General features: G+C 39.4%; 2 protein-coding genes across 4 annotated transcripts; both read left to right on the top strand.

The window, feature by feature from the left end:
- Positions 1 to 266: 266 nt before the first annotated feature.
- On the top strand, positions 267 to 7,166 carry LOC118215783 (5-hydroxyisourate hydrolase-like). Of its 2 annotated transcripts, XM_035396780.1 has the most exons (5): positions 267 to 401; positions 3,919 to 4,051; positions 5,324 to 5,466; positions 5,630 to 5,765; positions 6,281 to 7,166. In XM_035396780.1, exons 2-5 carry the CDS (start codon positions 3,998 to 4,000, stop codon positions 6,368 to 6,370), a joined length of 423 nt encoding a protein of 140 aa, XP_035252671.1. In that variant the 5' UTR covers positions 267 to 401; positions 3,919 to 3,997; the 3' UTR covers positions 6,371 to 7,166. The 2 variants fall into 2 exon arrangements, with proteins under 2 accessions (XP_035252671.1, XP_035252672.1); XM_035396781.1 differs by lacking the exon at positions 267 to 401 and having other exon boundaries at positions 3,916 to 4,051.
- A 1,397-nt stretch (positions 7,167 to 8,563) lies between these two features.
- On the top strand, positions 8,564 to 12,587 carry pdcd5 (programmed cell death 5). 2 transcript variants are annotated; one of them, XM_035395016.1, is made up of 6 exons: positions 8,564 to 8,763; positions 10,404 to 10,447; positions 11,146 to 11,207; positions 11,326 to 11,417; positions 11,641 to 11,712; positions 12,086 to 12,587. In XM_035395016.1, the coding sequence occupies exons 1-6, from the start codon at positions 8,698 to 8,700 to the stop codon at positions 12,131 to 12,133; spliced, it is 384 nt and encodes a 127-aa protein (XP_035250907.1). In that variant the 5' UTR covers positions 8,564 to 8,697; the 3' UTR covers positions 12,134 to 12,587. The 2 variants fall into 2 exon arrangements, with proteins under 2 accessions (XP_035250907.1, XP_035250908.1); XM_035395017.1 differs by lacking the exon at positions 8,564 to 8,763 and adding an exon at positions 9,275 to 9,587.
- The last annotated feature ends 423 nt before the right edge of the window (positions 12,588 to 13,010 follow it).

Genomic DNA, 13,010 nt, shown 5'->3' with positions numbered 1-13,010 from the left:
TGTTTGCATTCATAAAAAGCTGAGTGGAAACGCATAAACAGTAACAGTAGTAAAGGTATTTTCATATTGATTATAACGGATCCTGGGTGTATTATTTGATCATAATCTCATCTGGGAAGAAACATATTTTTTGCTTTTAAAAAAAATCTACTTATGTTTACTTGGCCTTACCAATATCGAAGCGAATTACCTTGTGGTACCTAACAAAGAGTGCTGAAAAGCCACACCAGCTTGCTGATAAAGAGGACTTCATCGAGAATCGCATATTTTCACGTTTCACGCTTTGTGTCGAGAAACGTGTCACGTGTTGGGAGGAAACTTGGCTCTTCGGCCTCTCACTTACAACTTGAGGCAAACGGAAGATCTGCACGTGGAGATGTTTACCTCAGATTAAATCAAAGGTAAGATTGGGCTGCTTGAAATTGTTTAAAGTTACAGTGACGCGCATTGATTCGTTATTGTGTAGATTATTGTGTTGAGTAGTTAAAATGCGACTTTCATTTTTACCCGCTCAACGCGAGTCCCCAATCGAAACAACTGAGGATCGCCATTCTTAAATCAAATAAATTTAACCAAAACGGCATTTCGGCCGGGGCAGGGAACCTCACAGGGGGGTCTTCAACTGCAGAGGACGTTGATTATCTCTCGAATATCTCTCGTTTGGCTCCGTTCCCTAACTGCTTTGCTTCTGTTATGTGCGTATGAAAATAAGGCAAGTCAGGATGCAAAGTGCCCTTTTTGGGTTCATAGTACTTGCCATTTCGACTGGAATTGTGCGTTTTATGACACAGGTGGCAGATTTCACAAACGGGTAGAACAAGTCACAGGGGAGATTGGTTGTTTTAAGGAAATCGCAGATTATACACAGAATACCAAAAATGGCCGCCCTGCAAGTATGAGTTACCCGTCCCATCACTTATAAAATGTTGGTCTAACTCTCACATTGTGGCAAAAATGTTCGTAGAGAGAAAATGCATTCCACCAATTCCGATCATCTTGAGGAATTATAAGATAATGGCATTGGTACACTCGCAAACTCTTGTTGACTGAGGAGTCTATACAAAATATTGTGTATAATTATGTCCACACAAGCGCCAAATTTCTCACACAGGTCAATCGAGGATAAGACAAGATTTTTAGCAATGGGGTCATCACATATTTAACCCAGAACCCTTATTGTGATCCTTTGCCAAACTGGCTGCCCTACTGTTGCATTGAATGAGTTAACTGGACTATAACTTAATCAAATATTGGTATAATTATGGATAAAATGGCATAATCTGTTTGTAAGTGTGCAGACAAGGTTAAGAAATATGTCAGGTGTGCAACACACACACAGACACACACACACACTTTTTCAAAATATGAGACAAATAATGATAAAAATCTAAAAATAAAAATGATCCCTGGTCCTTGATTGTGCTTATATTCAATAGGCAGACTGTTATATACTGAATGTTTTTCTATTGACCAGGAAGTTCACCCTGAATGGCTTCCTGTTTTGCAACACTCCTTGAGAGATATTTTGTGGCATATCACGGGGTAGAAGTGTTCATTTCACTAGATGGTGGGATAACACTGCAACGACTTAAAGTATGTAATTCGCCACAGTATAAAGAGCATAGTTAGTTTGATATTTCCCTGCTCATCTGTTACACCTGCAGCATTCTGCAAATACCTTTTCTGTTTTAAAATGTTCACATTACATTTTTGGTCCTCTTGAATATACCCTTTGTTTCCAAGGGTTACATTGGCTGCTGAAAAGAAACCACACAACAGACACTGAAGCTCTCCAGAACTTCAGTTTGATGCCGCTCCCGAAGTGCGTGACACTACCAAGACACGCCCCGAGATATAAAAGAAAAAAAACCCATGAACAACCTCAGCTCTACATGCAGAGAAGAGCCAACGTCCCTTAAAAATGGGAGGCTAATAACGCCAGAGATTAGAACAATCTCAAAGTGCATTGATTGCTCTATTGTGTTTTGCTGAACGGGTAGCCTGTTAAACACAAGTAAAAAAAAAACCCAGAATTTTGGACAATTAGCCAAACAAGACAGATGCCTATTTTTTTTTTTTTTTTTTTACTATTCTCTGCATTTTGATCTAAGGTTTCTTTTTCGTCAGTTGAGTTTCCTTTCATCAGGTTGTGATGATGGTTTCCCCAGGTACGTTTTACTTGTCATCTCTAACTAATCCACGAGAGGGCAGCAGAGTTTACGTTTGTATTATGACATCACTAGTGTGATGTGGGGTTCTTGCCAAATAAAATGAGCGTGTCAGTACTGTCTGAAGATAACAATGGTAGACAAATCTAGGCAGTTTTAATATTTTTCTCACAACATAACCGTGAAAATATCCTATCTATCTATCTTGGACCTATGGAAAAAAAATGAAAATGTATTTTATCTGACAGTCCCCATTCTAAACATTGAAATATATTTTAAATACTGTGCTCTCCAAAAGTTTGGGAACGGTAGAGTGGAATTATTTTTGCTGTATACTTTGTATACTTAAGGCATTTGGATTTGAGATTGAAAGATGAATATGAGACAAAAGTACAGACAACCAGCTTTTATTTCATGGTATTTACGTGTGTATGTTATATCGTTTCACTTCTGTCTCATATTCATCTTTTGATCTGAAATCCAAATGCCTTGAGTGTACAGCAAAAATAACACATTTCACTCTACCGTTCCCATACTTTTGGTGGGCAAATACCTATTTTGGAGGGTATATACCACACTTTGGCACATACCAAATCGGTAATGTATAGGTTACACATTTTGTATTTTTCAGTTTGCAAGGAAATTCAAATGTGAGAACATAAATCATACATTTTCCACCCATGATTACAGGTGCCAATATGCAAGAATAGTGGTAATATTAAATATTAATATAGAATGGTCTCCATGAAGCCTGTTCATTAAAGTTTATGGATATGCTAAGGTGCATAGTTAATTATAGAGGTGTGGGAAGGTAAACGGTGTAACAGAAACTGCTACATTTCATTCTTCTGTGCTTGAAAAAGTAACCATCCAGTGCTCAGGAATATATTGCTGTTGACCTGACAAAACTCGGGAGAAAAGGGGAGAGCCAGCATTGGATTTTTCACCAATACTCAGACAAAATTTGAAACCCCAGGTTACTGATATAGTTAGCAATTAAGTGTGTTGTGTATCTTTCCTCAGGTGTATTTTGGACTGCTGTTTTTGGGTTGACCTCCTGCTAAAATTCGCAAACATGTACAATCTGAGAAGTACGAAGTCCATTGGAACACAAATGATCTCTGAAGTGCAACGCTGTGTTTTTATAAAGGAATCTTTTTTTAAAAATCCAGTGTCAGTGTTGTGGAATTATAATCATATTTCTGTGAGGTCAAAACATGAACAGGGGAAATTTTGGAAACTTTTGGTAACTTTCGTACTACCATTTATTTAACTTGTATGTATGTACTGTCAAACTTTCATCATTAAGTGTAACCTAGTTGTGGAAGGTGCTGCTTCTCGAAATCAGGGCACTATATGTTAATTGAGCATACGACTAATTGTTACTAACACTAGTTAAAATGTCCCTGATGAAATGGAAATAAAAAACACGCATTACAAACGACTTTCGTTATGAAGGATCAGGGAATGAGTGTCCAGTTACTTTACCCAACGTATTTTTAAAAACGTGCATCTTATGATGTAGGCCTAATGCAAGATGGATGTATACAGCAAGCCTATTTTCAAAATTTTAAAAGCATAACACCTCTTAGAAGACTTTTGGGTTTCAACGCATGGATGACTGTCCCATTTCTGAAAGGGTCCGATACGACTGGCATCAGTGAGTCGATAGGTTAGTGTGCACGCGTGCCTTGCTGTCAGCTGTCCCGTAATGATTTATGACGTTTTTTTTTTTTTTTGACAACAACAGCGAGCAAAATTGACCAATGCTTTATTTGGGAGTGGACACGCTGTGAGGCAGGCTCTAGACAGCCAGCCAGGCTTCGCACATGAATACAAAGCGACTTCAACGCATAAAAGACCATCTTCTGGCAGAAAACCAGGTAGTTATCACTTTTTATAACTCCTAAATGAAATGCGGCTCACATTAACCTCAGATTCACTAAAGGGTCCACACTTCCCACAATGCCATTTCCCTTATAAATACATTAATAGCGTAGGGTACCCTATGGGATCCGGTCCGGAGACGCTTGCTATTTGGGCGAGTATTACAGAATGCTTGCTTACATATTGGATTCATAGCGTCATATGGTGCATAGCATCATGCATTACTTAGGCTATTTGCAGCACACCAACATTTATTTAACGAATTTTCTGGACCCAGTAAGCGCAGTTGAACGCAACGAAGTTCTCCCCAGTCATCCCTTTTGTGTTTAATTTATCTCATAATTTCTTTAGAACACTGATTTCTTATAGCCTAACTTGTATTTATACGTATAAACTTTTTCTGCGCAGCTAACTTGTATTTGGTTAACTCATAAGCCCCTTAGCATTGACGTCTGGCGTTTCCGTTCTGGGGTACTTCACTTACTTGGCTTATATAGTTCTAGCTTTGTGTGTTGCATGCAGATCAGTATATATTTTTCAGAAATAGTAGTGCAGTAGAGCACTCCAAACGTGGGGAATTCGAATGGTGTTTCTGTCCAGTACGTAATGCTTGCAGCCACAAGAGTCTGTGGTTGGCTTAAAATAATTATTTTCTGGTTGTATACGTAAAAATTAAGACCCTACTTAACCACCAACAGCACGACATTTTTCGTAGTTTTGAGCCAGTTCCCACTCCATCTCCCCTCCCCGCCGTACCCAGTTTGTTTTGTGAGCACTTCCGTATACAGACATGTGCGCGGTCACGTACCCAAAAATCTGTCTATACCATGGATTTTGAATTTAGAGTATATGGGTCTTGAACCAGGGATCCGCTGAACTATTAATTGTTGCGTAAATGTGCGTTTTGAATTTTGAAAACGAGGGGGGAAACTTTTTTATTGTACATTTCAAGTTTGTTTTGATATTACCAAAAGCATTCAAATAATTCCTCCCATTATGTATGAGCAATAAGCGTACTGGCACATATAAAACCCTCCACACACTAACTTTACTTTTTTCTCCCTTCTTCGTATATCTTTATAACTTTTCATTTATTAACTTATTATTATTATTATTATTATTTGGAATATTACTTTTAATGCATACTCTCCACACTCGCACAACATCTCATATTCTTACACTCCCATTACCTAATTAACCAGTTATATGAACCTGGCGAAGATAGTAGCTGTTCTTATTGAATTTCTGTTTTGCTTCTTCCTGTGCAGTGTTCAGACATGGCCACACCTCAGGGGAGCCCCCTCACCACTCATGTGTTGAATACAGGTGAAGGGGTCCCAGGGGCCCGAATGGCCCTCAGCTTACACCGACTGGATTCACACCTGGCAGTCTGGAACCTACTCACCACAGGGTAGGACAGCAGACCTGAAAAAGGGAAACCCTACTGATGTATTTCACACTGTTGTGTCCAATTCTGTGTTGGAGAGTGAGAAAGTGCAAACGTGAGCCAGTTTTTGTATTTGTACTGGAATGTGTCTCGTTTTTGTGAAGTAACACTAAAATGGTCTGTGTAGGACCACTAATGATGACGGCCGCTGTCCAGACCTTATCACCAGAGAAGCTTTCACTCCCGGGATGTACAAGATGCGATTTGAAACTGGGCAGTATTTTGAAGGCCTGGGTCAGTCGTGCTTCTACCCATATGTGGAGGTGAGTGAGGAGTGAGGTTAGGGTGAGGTTGGAGTTGTCCTTCCAAACATTTTTCCATAAATGACCCAAATTTTAACTAAATGATATTTTTTTGCAACCCTTAAAGATGTATATTTACATATTAATGTAACCTTTTCAGTAATTACACCTGTGCACCTGTACTTATGTAATGAGTATGCAGGGGTCTGGGGGAGGCATCTTCTCATTGCATCAGAGGAGTACACCGAATGCACAGCTTGCACAACAGGCGGACGGCTACTGTTCAATCAGCGATAGGATAGAAGGATAGGAATGTGTTTCTCAGTTCACACACAGCTTTTAAGAATAGAATGGAACCTAATATGGGATCGAGGATTTATTATGATAAAATACAGCAGTTGTTGTACAGCTGTTTATAAGATGATGTCATTTTAGCTGTAGTTTAGTTTCACCTTAGTGTTTTGCCCTGCTTTAGACCTTACATACCTTAGATTTTATCCTAACCACACCTGCTATGTATGACTGTTTGTTTGCAGATTGTCTTCACCATAACCGATCCGACTCAGAAGTTTCATCTTCCCCTGCTCCTCAGCCGGTTCTCCTACAGTACGTACAGGGGGAGCTAGAAGCAGACGTCTTTCACAGCTGCACCCCGTGAACCCATGAACTGGACTTTGGAGTCTCTGATCTTCATTTTACATGTGCCACTCACTATTTGCCACCTCTCCACTTCTTAATGTAGTGCTAATCTACTCTGGGTCCAGTTCAGACTCAGAAGATTTTCACACCAGCATTTTTAAAATTATTATTTTGCTAAATTGAAGTTACGCTTGATTTCTTAGCACATATTCATGTGGGTATCTATGATATTGGGAGGTGCTTCCTTTGCACGTATTGGAATATGTACGTTTTCTCAGGTTGAGCACCTGCCCATGAGTGATCTCAAATACTGGTACTACGATTCCACTTGCTCTGCATTCCTAGTATCGCCTACTCCTCAAAACGCTGATGACGCTAATTATGGAAACCAAATTAAATTAAAGTGCTCATGAAATCAAGAGGCTTCAGTGCAATTCATGGGGAAATATAACCATAGTTGCCACCATAAAGTAGTGAAAATACTGTTTATTTTCAGTCCATATTTAGTTTCTAATTGAAAGTGCATTCTAGCACTCTGTGTAGAAGACTTGTGAGTTGAAACGAAGGGCAAATTGATAAATATTTAAATAATGGTGCTGCATAAAGGCGCACATAAAAAAGGATGTTTGTTTTCCTCCACATTTTGAATTCACAAATGAGTGGAAAAGGCCTCAAATTATCGTTGGTGAGTTTTAATCTGGAAACCATACTAGCTGCTCGTTTAGACCTCTATCTCAGCAGCTTGCTCTGATTATTACAGCTAAAATAAAATTCAGATTTGTATTTGCTGTCGTCGCAATGGACATTTTGAGCGTCAGATGTGCAAACTTGATTTAATATTGAAAAACAATCATTTTGAAATGTATATACATTAGTTATACCTTTGTGGGAAAACAAATGTAACTGACAGTCATTGAAACAAGGAAGTGGTGTGCACAGACTCTATGTGGCTGGGGTGAAAAATGAAAAAAGGGCGCCACCTCTGAGTGCACCAATGTGGGGCCCCACCTGGGTTGGGGAGGTGAGCATGCATTAGGTCACATGCACACGCGCACACACCTTAAGCAAGACTGTCTCTCAGTGGCAGGCACAGGCATTTTTTCATGTTTTCTTTGCTGTAGTGTTGTTACGTGTGCAGCGTCCAATGACTTACTGCCAATGATGGTTTTCCAAGTCTTGGGGAGGGACGTCACTTGTGACAGCCTATACAGTACTGGTGAACTAACTGCCGTCTGCTAAATTAACTTGGAAATTTAGTCTAAGGATTGAAATCCATTACTCCTCCACCTGCTTGAAACACACAACATTGTCACAAAGGAAATTAAACATGCTTGCATTGTGACAGAATCATGGAATCCGTTGACCTGAGACAAGGTCACTACTTCAAGGGATAAATAAAATGACAAACCGAAAGAGAAAAGTATTTTTTTGAAGGTGCTCTCGCATTCCATTTAATGAAAGAAATGAACTCCCTCCCCTTCCTGGGAATTTGGAGGAAAATGGGAAAAAATTGGGGGCAAACAGTTAGTCTCAAAAAATGTATTCCCCTTTCTTCTATCAGACTGGAATCACAGATAAATCTTCCTATTAAAGATTTATCTGTGATTCCCCCCCCCCACCCCCCCCCCCCCCTGCACACCACTAAAATTACAACTGTGATAACAGGCATTCCCTGCTGGGCAACTGGACTGATCTTTTTAAAAAATCTTTTGTATATGTTGTCTGAATGCAATTATAGCTCACTAATGTATATTAGTGCAGCTGATATAATAGGAAAGAAAATGGTACGGAGTTTAGGACTATACTCTCTTCAGTGGAGTAAAATACATGGTTAACATTTGACATTGTGTTTAAATTAATATTTAACAATATGAATTTGAAAATATTTTATTTTCAAATTAATATTGTATTTTCAATTAAATTGATTCCTCAAATATATAAAAGTCTATATTAAGACTATACAATTAAGTATTGAAGTTGTTTGTCAAAAAGAATATTTTTGCATGTTTCCTCATGATTAGATGTAAGATGAAGTATTCTGTCGTTAATATATTCATTTTGAGAAAATCCAAATCAGTTTTTTGTTTGTTTCAATCAGACTACTCCTATTTTCAATAATTAAAAAAAAAATCTAGCATCTATTTTATCGGCTATCCTGTAATGCATCGATTGCTTTTCCTGTATGTGGGTCTGATTATTCTGAAAGTGATTAACTCGTCCTGGAGTGGGGCCTTCCCTTCCATGCGTTACTTTTTGCTATTGAAATTAGATTTTCTCCTAAGACGTAGCTACCTAACCAACCACTTGCAGAAAAATGGCAGACGACGAGCTCGAGGCTATTAGACGACAACGTATGGCCGAACTTCAGGCAAAACATGGGGTAAGGCGACAACACGAGATTAGGACAAGTGGACGCAGATTTAACAAAGCTAACGTTAGCTGTCTTGCCAGGGTTCGCTACCTGTTCGTTCTATGGAAAGGCGCCGTTCATATAGCCAATGTTGTCTATATATAGGCATGCTGATGGAGAAGCCCATAGGCATGTAACTATCAAGCTATGTTCTGTTGTTAGCGAAAAGCAAGGATATCTAATCTAAACTGAAAATCGAACACACGTTCGTGCCAACGTTACAGGCAGTGTTGTGGATAGCGTAACTACCGTTGGTTAAGCAACGAAGTGCAAATCATCTAGCTTGTTCATCTGCCAAGCTTCATAGTATTTTTAATTAGCAGGCGCTGACCAGGTTTTTGATGAGTAAATTCGTTTTTGATTACTTGCAAGCGAAAAGACAATATGAGATTGTCTTGTACTTATCTGGCGTCTTTATGTAGTGATACATTTTTAATCTAGGCAGGGCTTGCCTCAGTGCCAGAAAATGTTGGCTGTTAGCTGAAGGATATCTGTGCATTGACTCTTTGCACAAAGGGTCTTGCTCGCCAACGTGTGGACGGCAATTCATGGCTGATTGTCTTTAATTTGTGGTTAGATTAAGTGAGCGCCTTTAGATAAGGACTTGGCTACTTAGACTATACATCATAAATTACCACACCCACGACCCAACCGTATGATGCACCCAACATAAGGCCAAGTTCAAATGAGTGACAACATATAGCTAGTCCTCACGACACAAATGTATTTGTTAAACGATGCACTGAACGAGCGACCGATGTCCTTTTTAGGCTGTGTGGGGCCCGATGGACGAGGTAAGGTACACCTGGCAGTGTGAGCCATTGCTGTGCTGTGGTGGTTCTACACCCGACCGTGATGCTGACGAAGCGCTAGCCCAAAGCTTCTGATGTAGTTTGAAACAATATTATAGTCAAACCGTAAAATTCTTTCTATTTTGCCCACTGCTGCCGGTCAGATTTTTGATGTAACATTTTGATTACTGTTTAATGATTTTTATTTTATTATTATTTTTACTGGTATTAATATGCATTATGATTTGATTGCTGTTTCTGTCATGCTTGACTATTACCCACTTTTGTGCGACCATTTCCCCCCATATAACAAAACGGAAACTATTGTTATGGGTTGTGTGATTCATAAGTTCATAAAGTTATGATATTTTGCCATTTCGCCACATTTCGCATTTTGAAAATATAAACCAAATTGTCACACACGGCCTGTTTCTAAGTGCATAGAAGAGGGTCTGGGACCGGCCTGCGGTGCTGGTGTTCTGCGTGTCCCCGCATGGGATGGTGATAACCAGAGACCCATAGTGCTAACGGCTGCGTTTGCTTGGTGCTCTGCCTGAGTTTTGACCTCCTGGGCCTGTACAGGTACAGTGTCTCAGAGGAGTGCTGATCTCGGATCAGTTTTTTCAGTTTGGCTCATAATGATTAAGACTAGGCTACAGACAGGGAAAGCTGATCCTAGTTCAGCACTCCTACTCTGACAGGCTTAATGAATGTGGGTTCCACTCTGAAGTCTAAATACGTGTAAACGTCCCTGTCCTGAACTCTGATTATGGCTATCAGGAGGACAGAGCTAATGGCTGAATCTTCCTCTTTACTCAGGAGCCTGGAAATGACCAACAAGGACAGCAGGAAGCAAAGCAGAGGTCAGACTGATTTATTCTCACTTTCATCAACTGATTGTTTTATTTTTTAGTGGGTCATTTCATGCAAAGTAGTTATTAGTTTAGTTTCAGAGTTAATTTCATCTTTGAAATGTGACCTTGTGAAAATCAGTCCATAGAGAAATACTGACCGTGATGAGTGAAATCACACTGGCCTCCATTTAAGCTCCAAGCCGTTTTATCTCTACTAAACTGTGTCACTTTTACTTGAGTTCATTTGTGGTTTTTGAGAGGAAAAATGTGTTTTTGTGGATTTGCGGCGCCCCAAACGGACTTTTGTGAGGTTAAGGATGAAAGGTGTATTGACCAGTTTTATTCCAACTTTCCCCACCCTTCAGGAAGACATGGATCCTTAAATGCAAGCACTGTTTTAGGGCCAATCGTGCAACTGCAGACGTATTCTGGGAAAAATAAATAATTCACTATCATTTTTTAAATTGGTATGCCCTGTACCACTCAATGAAATTTAAGAAAAATCTGAGATATATGGTACCAAGCTCACAGATTTCGATTGTCCCATGTTTTACTTTCTGATTACTGTTAGACATAGCACTTATGGAACCAATGATATGTAGAATTTTGCTTGAACATACATATGAAAAACATGCTTTTGATAAAATATTTGTTAATGTTTCAGTTCTGTAAATGTGTGTGCTTTCTGTAATCCTTTCTCCTTACAGAGAAGCTGAAATGAGAAACACTATTCTAGCGCAAGTTTTAGATCAGTCTGCTCGTGCCAGATGTAAGTAGTAAAAAAAAAAAAAAAGACTTAATTTCATTTATATGTTATGAATTGGTGCTGTGCTGTTTTTTTATCACTAGATGGTGCTGTTGCTTTAAAAGTTTGTATTTCGTGACAGTGAGTAATTTAGCGTTGGTGAAGCCAGAAAAGGCCAAAGCTGTGGAGAATTACCTCATTCAGATGGCCCGCTTCGGTCAGCTTGGTGGAAAGGTGAGAGACATGGGCTCACTTTGAGTACCGTTTAATTTCTGCATAACCAAAATATCTTTTGTCATCTTTTATATTTGAGACTGTGGGCATATTTTATCATGTTGTATTACTCGTGTGAGATGAAGGCTGGTGTGATTTATCAGACGACCTCTTGTTAAAAATTGTGAAACCTCTAAAATCATGCTGGTGGAAGGGAAGGCTGATGCAAATTATATTTATTCAGATTTCAGAATCGGGATTAATAGAGATCCTTGAAAAAGTTAGTCAGCAGACGGAAAAGAAGACGACCGTTAAGGTAAGTGGTACAAATGCAGGACTTCTGTGTTTGCAACATTAGAGGTAGGAGTGCCAGCCACACGCTTAGTTTTTGCCGTATGATTTAATGTTTCTTTATTAGTGTTCAGTTGCTTGCAAATGAGTGCATAAGCAAAAAGGTGTTTTGTAGGAATGCAAAGGCAAACTTTATCCTTTTCTCAAGTTCACTGTGGATTTTTCAAAATAATCAACAGTAACTACACCTATACTGTGTGTGCACCATTAATCAGCACCTGGATACGTGTTGTTTGCCACCCTCTCCTAGTACTTGTTACGTTACCTTTGAGAACAGCATTTATCTGTCCTCTTGCGTGAATAACGCCAGATGGGGCCATGTCTGTGCCTGTGCTCAGTTTAACAGGCGAAAGGTGATGGACTCAGACGATGAAGATGATGACTGACGCGAGTGATGAAGACTAGGGGACCGTGTGAAGGCTCACGGGGGAGCGGGCTGCCTGCCGTTAGCCGTCTTCACGTTTTGGTCAGAGGCCCTTTCTTTCCCGGAACGGCGTACGGAGAAGTCAGAACTCTGCTGTAAAGGAATAAGGGAACTCTTCACCGATTCATGTTTATTTTTTCCTTCTTTCCCTTTTTTTTTTTTTTGAGCTTTCTTAACGGTTAACTGACTACCCCTCCGCCCCCTTATAAGAGTGCAGCTGTATTTTATAGTTGGGACTGCGTCAGGGCCGTTGTAACCAATGCATTGATTGGCATATTGTATTTAACCTGGCCCCGGCACTCTCCTCTACTCTCCGTACTTGCAGATCTGTGTTTATTCATCTTCCCTTTTGTTTCTTTCCATCTGCTGAATTGTACCCTCAACAGTTTACATAATAAAATGCCTTAAAATACCAAGAGATTCCCTAGTTTACTTTAATTGCCGCAGGTTGCATTTCTGTATAGGGCTTTTTTTTGGAAGATATTGCGTTGCTGGAAGATATTTATATTATAGTATTTTTTAGATTTGTAAGCAGCATGCTATTTTTAAATTATACTTAAATAAAACTTGATTGCTGTTGTGAAACTTAAAACTAGAATATACCTGATTAAGATATCAGAAAGGTATGTATTTTTTGTTTAATCCTGATCCAGTCTATTCTATTACTAGTCTATTACAGGCTGTCTTTTGACTGTGTCAGCATCCATTAGTCTTTGTGATTCATTTGTATGATACCCTGTTGAGAGCTGTATTAAGAACGTCATCTATCAAAACCCAATTTCACCAGTGCGGAGCCCTGTTCTTGGAAAGCTAATTCAGGCTTTCATACCAACCTCTCC

Source organism: Anguilla anguilla, chromosome 16 (assembly GCF_013347855.1).
Source record: "Anguilla anguilla isolate fAngAng1 chromosome 16, fAngAng1.pri, whole genome shotgun sequence".
Lineage (NCBI taxonomy): Eukaryota > Metazoa > Chordata > Actinopteri > Anguilliformes > Anguillidae > Anguilla > Anguilla anguilla.
Note: the sequence above shows the minus strand (reverse complement) of the source record. Positions and strands in the feature narration are given on the sequence as shown.

Coding starts and splice junctions, on each gene's coding strand:
- LOC118215783 (XM_035396780.1), top strand. CDS start 3,998: ATGAATACAAAGCGACTTCAACGCATAAAAGACCATCTTCTGGCAGAA. Junction 4,052..5,323: donor ATCTTCTGGCAGAAAACCAG/GTAGTTATCACT, acceptor CTTCCTGTGCAG/TGTTCAGACATGGCCACACC. Junction 5,766..6,280: donor GCTTCTACCCATATGTGGAG/GTGAGTGAGGAG, acceptor GTTTGTTTGCAG/ATTGTCTTCACCATAACCGA.
- pdcd5 (XM_035395016.1), top strand. CDS start 8,698: ATGGCAGACGACGAGCTCGAGGCTATTAGACGACAACGTATGGCCGAA. Junction 8,764..10,403: donor AACTTCAGGCAAAACATGGG/GTAAGGCGACAA, acceptor CTCTTTACTCAG/GAGCCTGGAAATGACCAACA. Junction 11,418..11,640: donor TCGGTCAGCTTGGTGGAAAG/GTGAGAGACATG, acceptor ATATTTATTCAG/ATTTCAGAATCGGGATTAAT.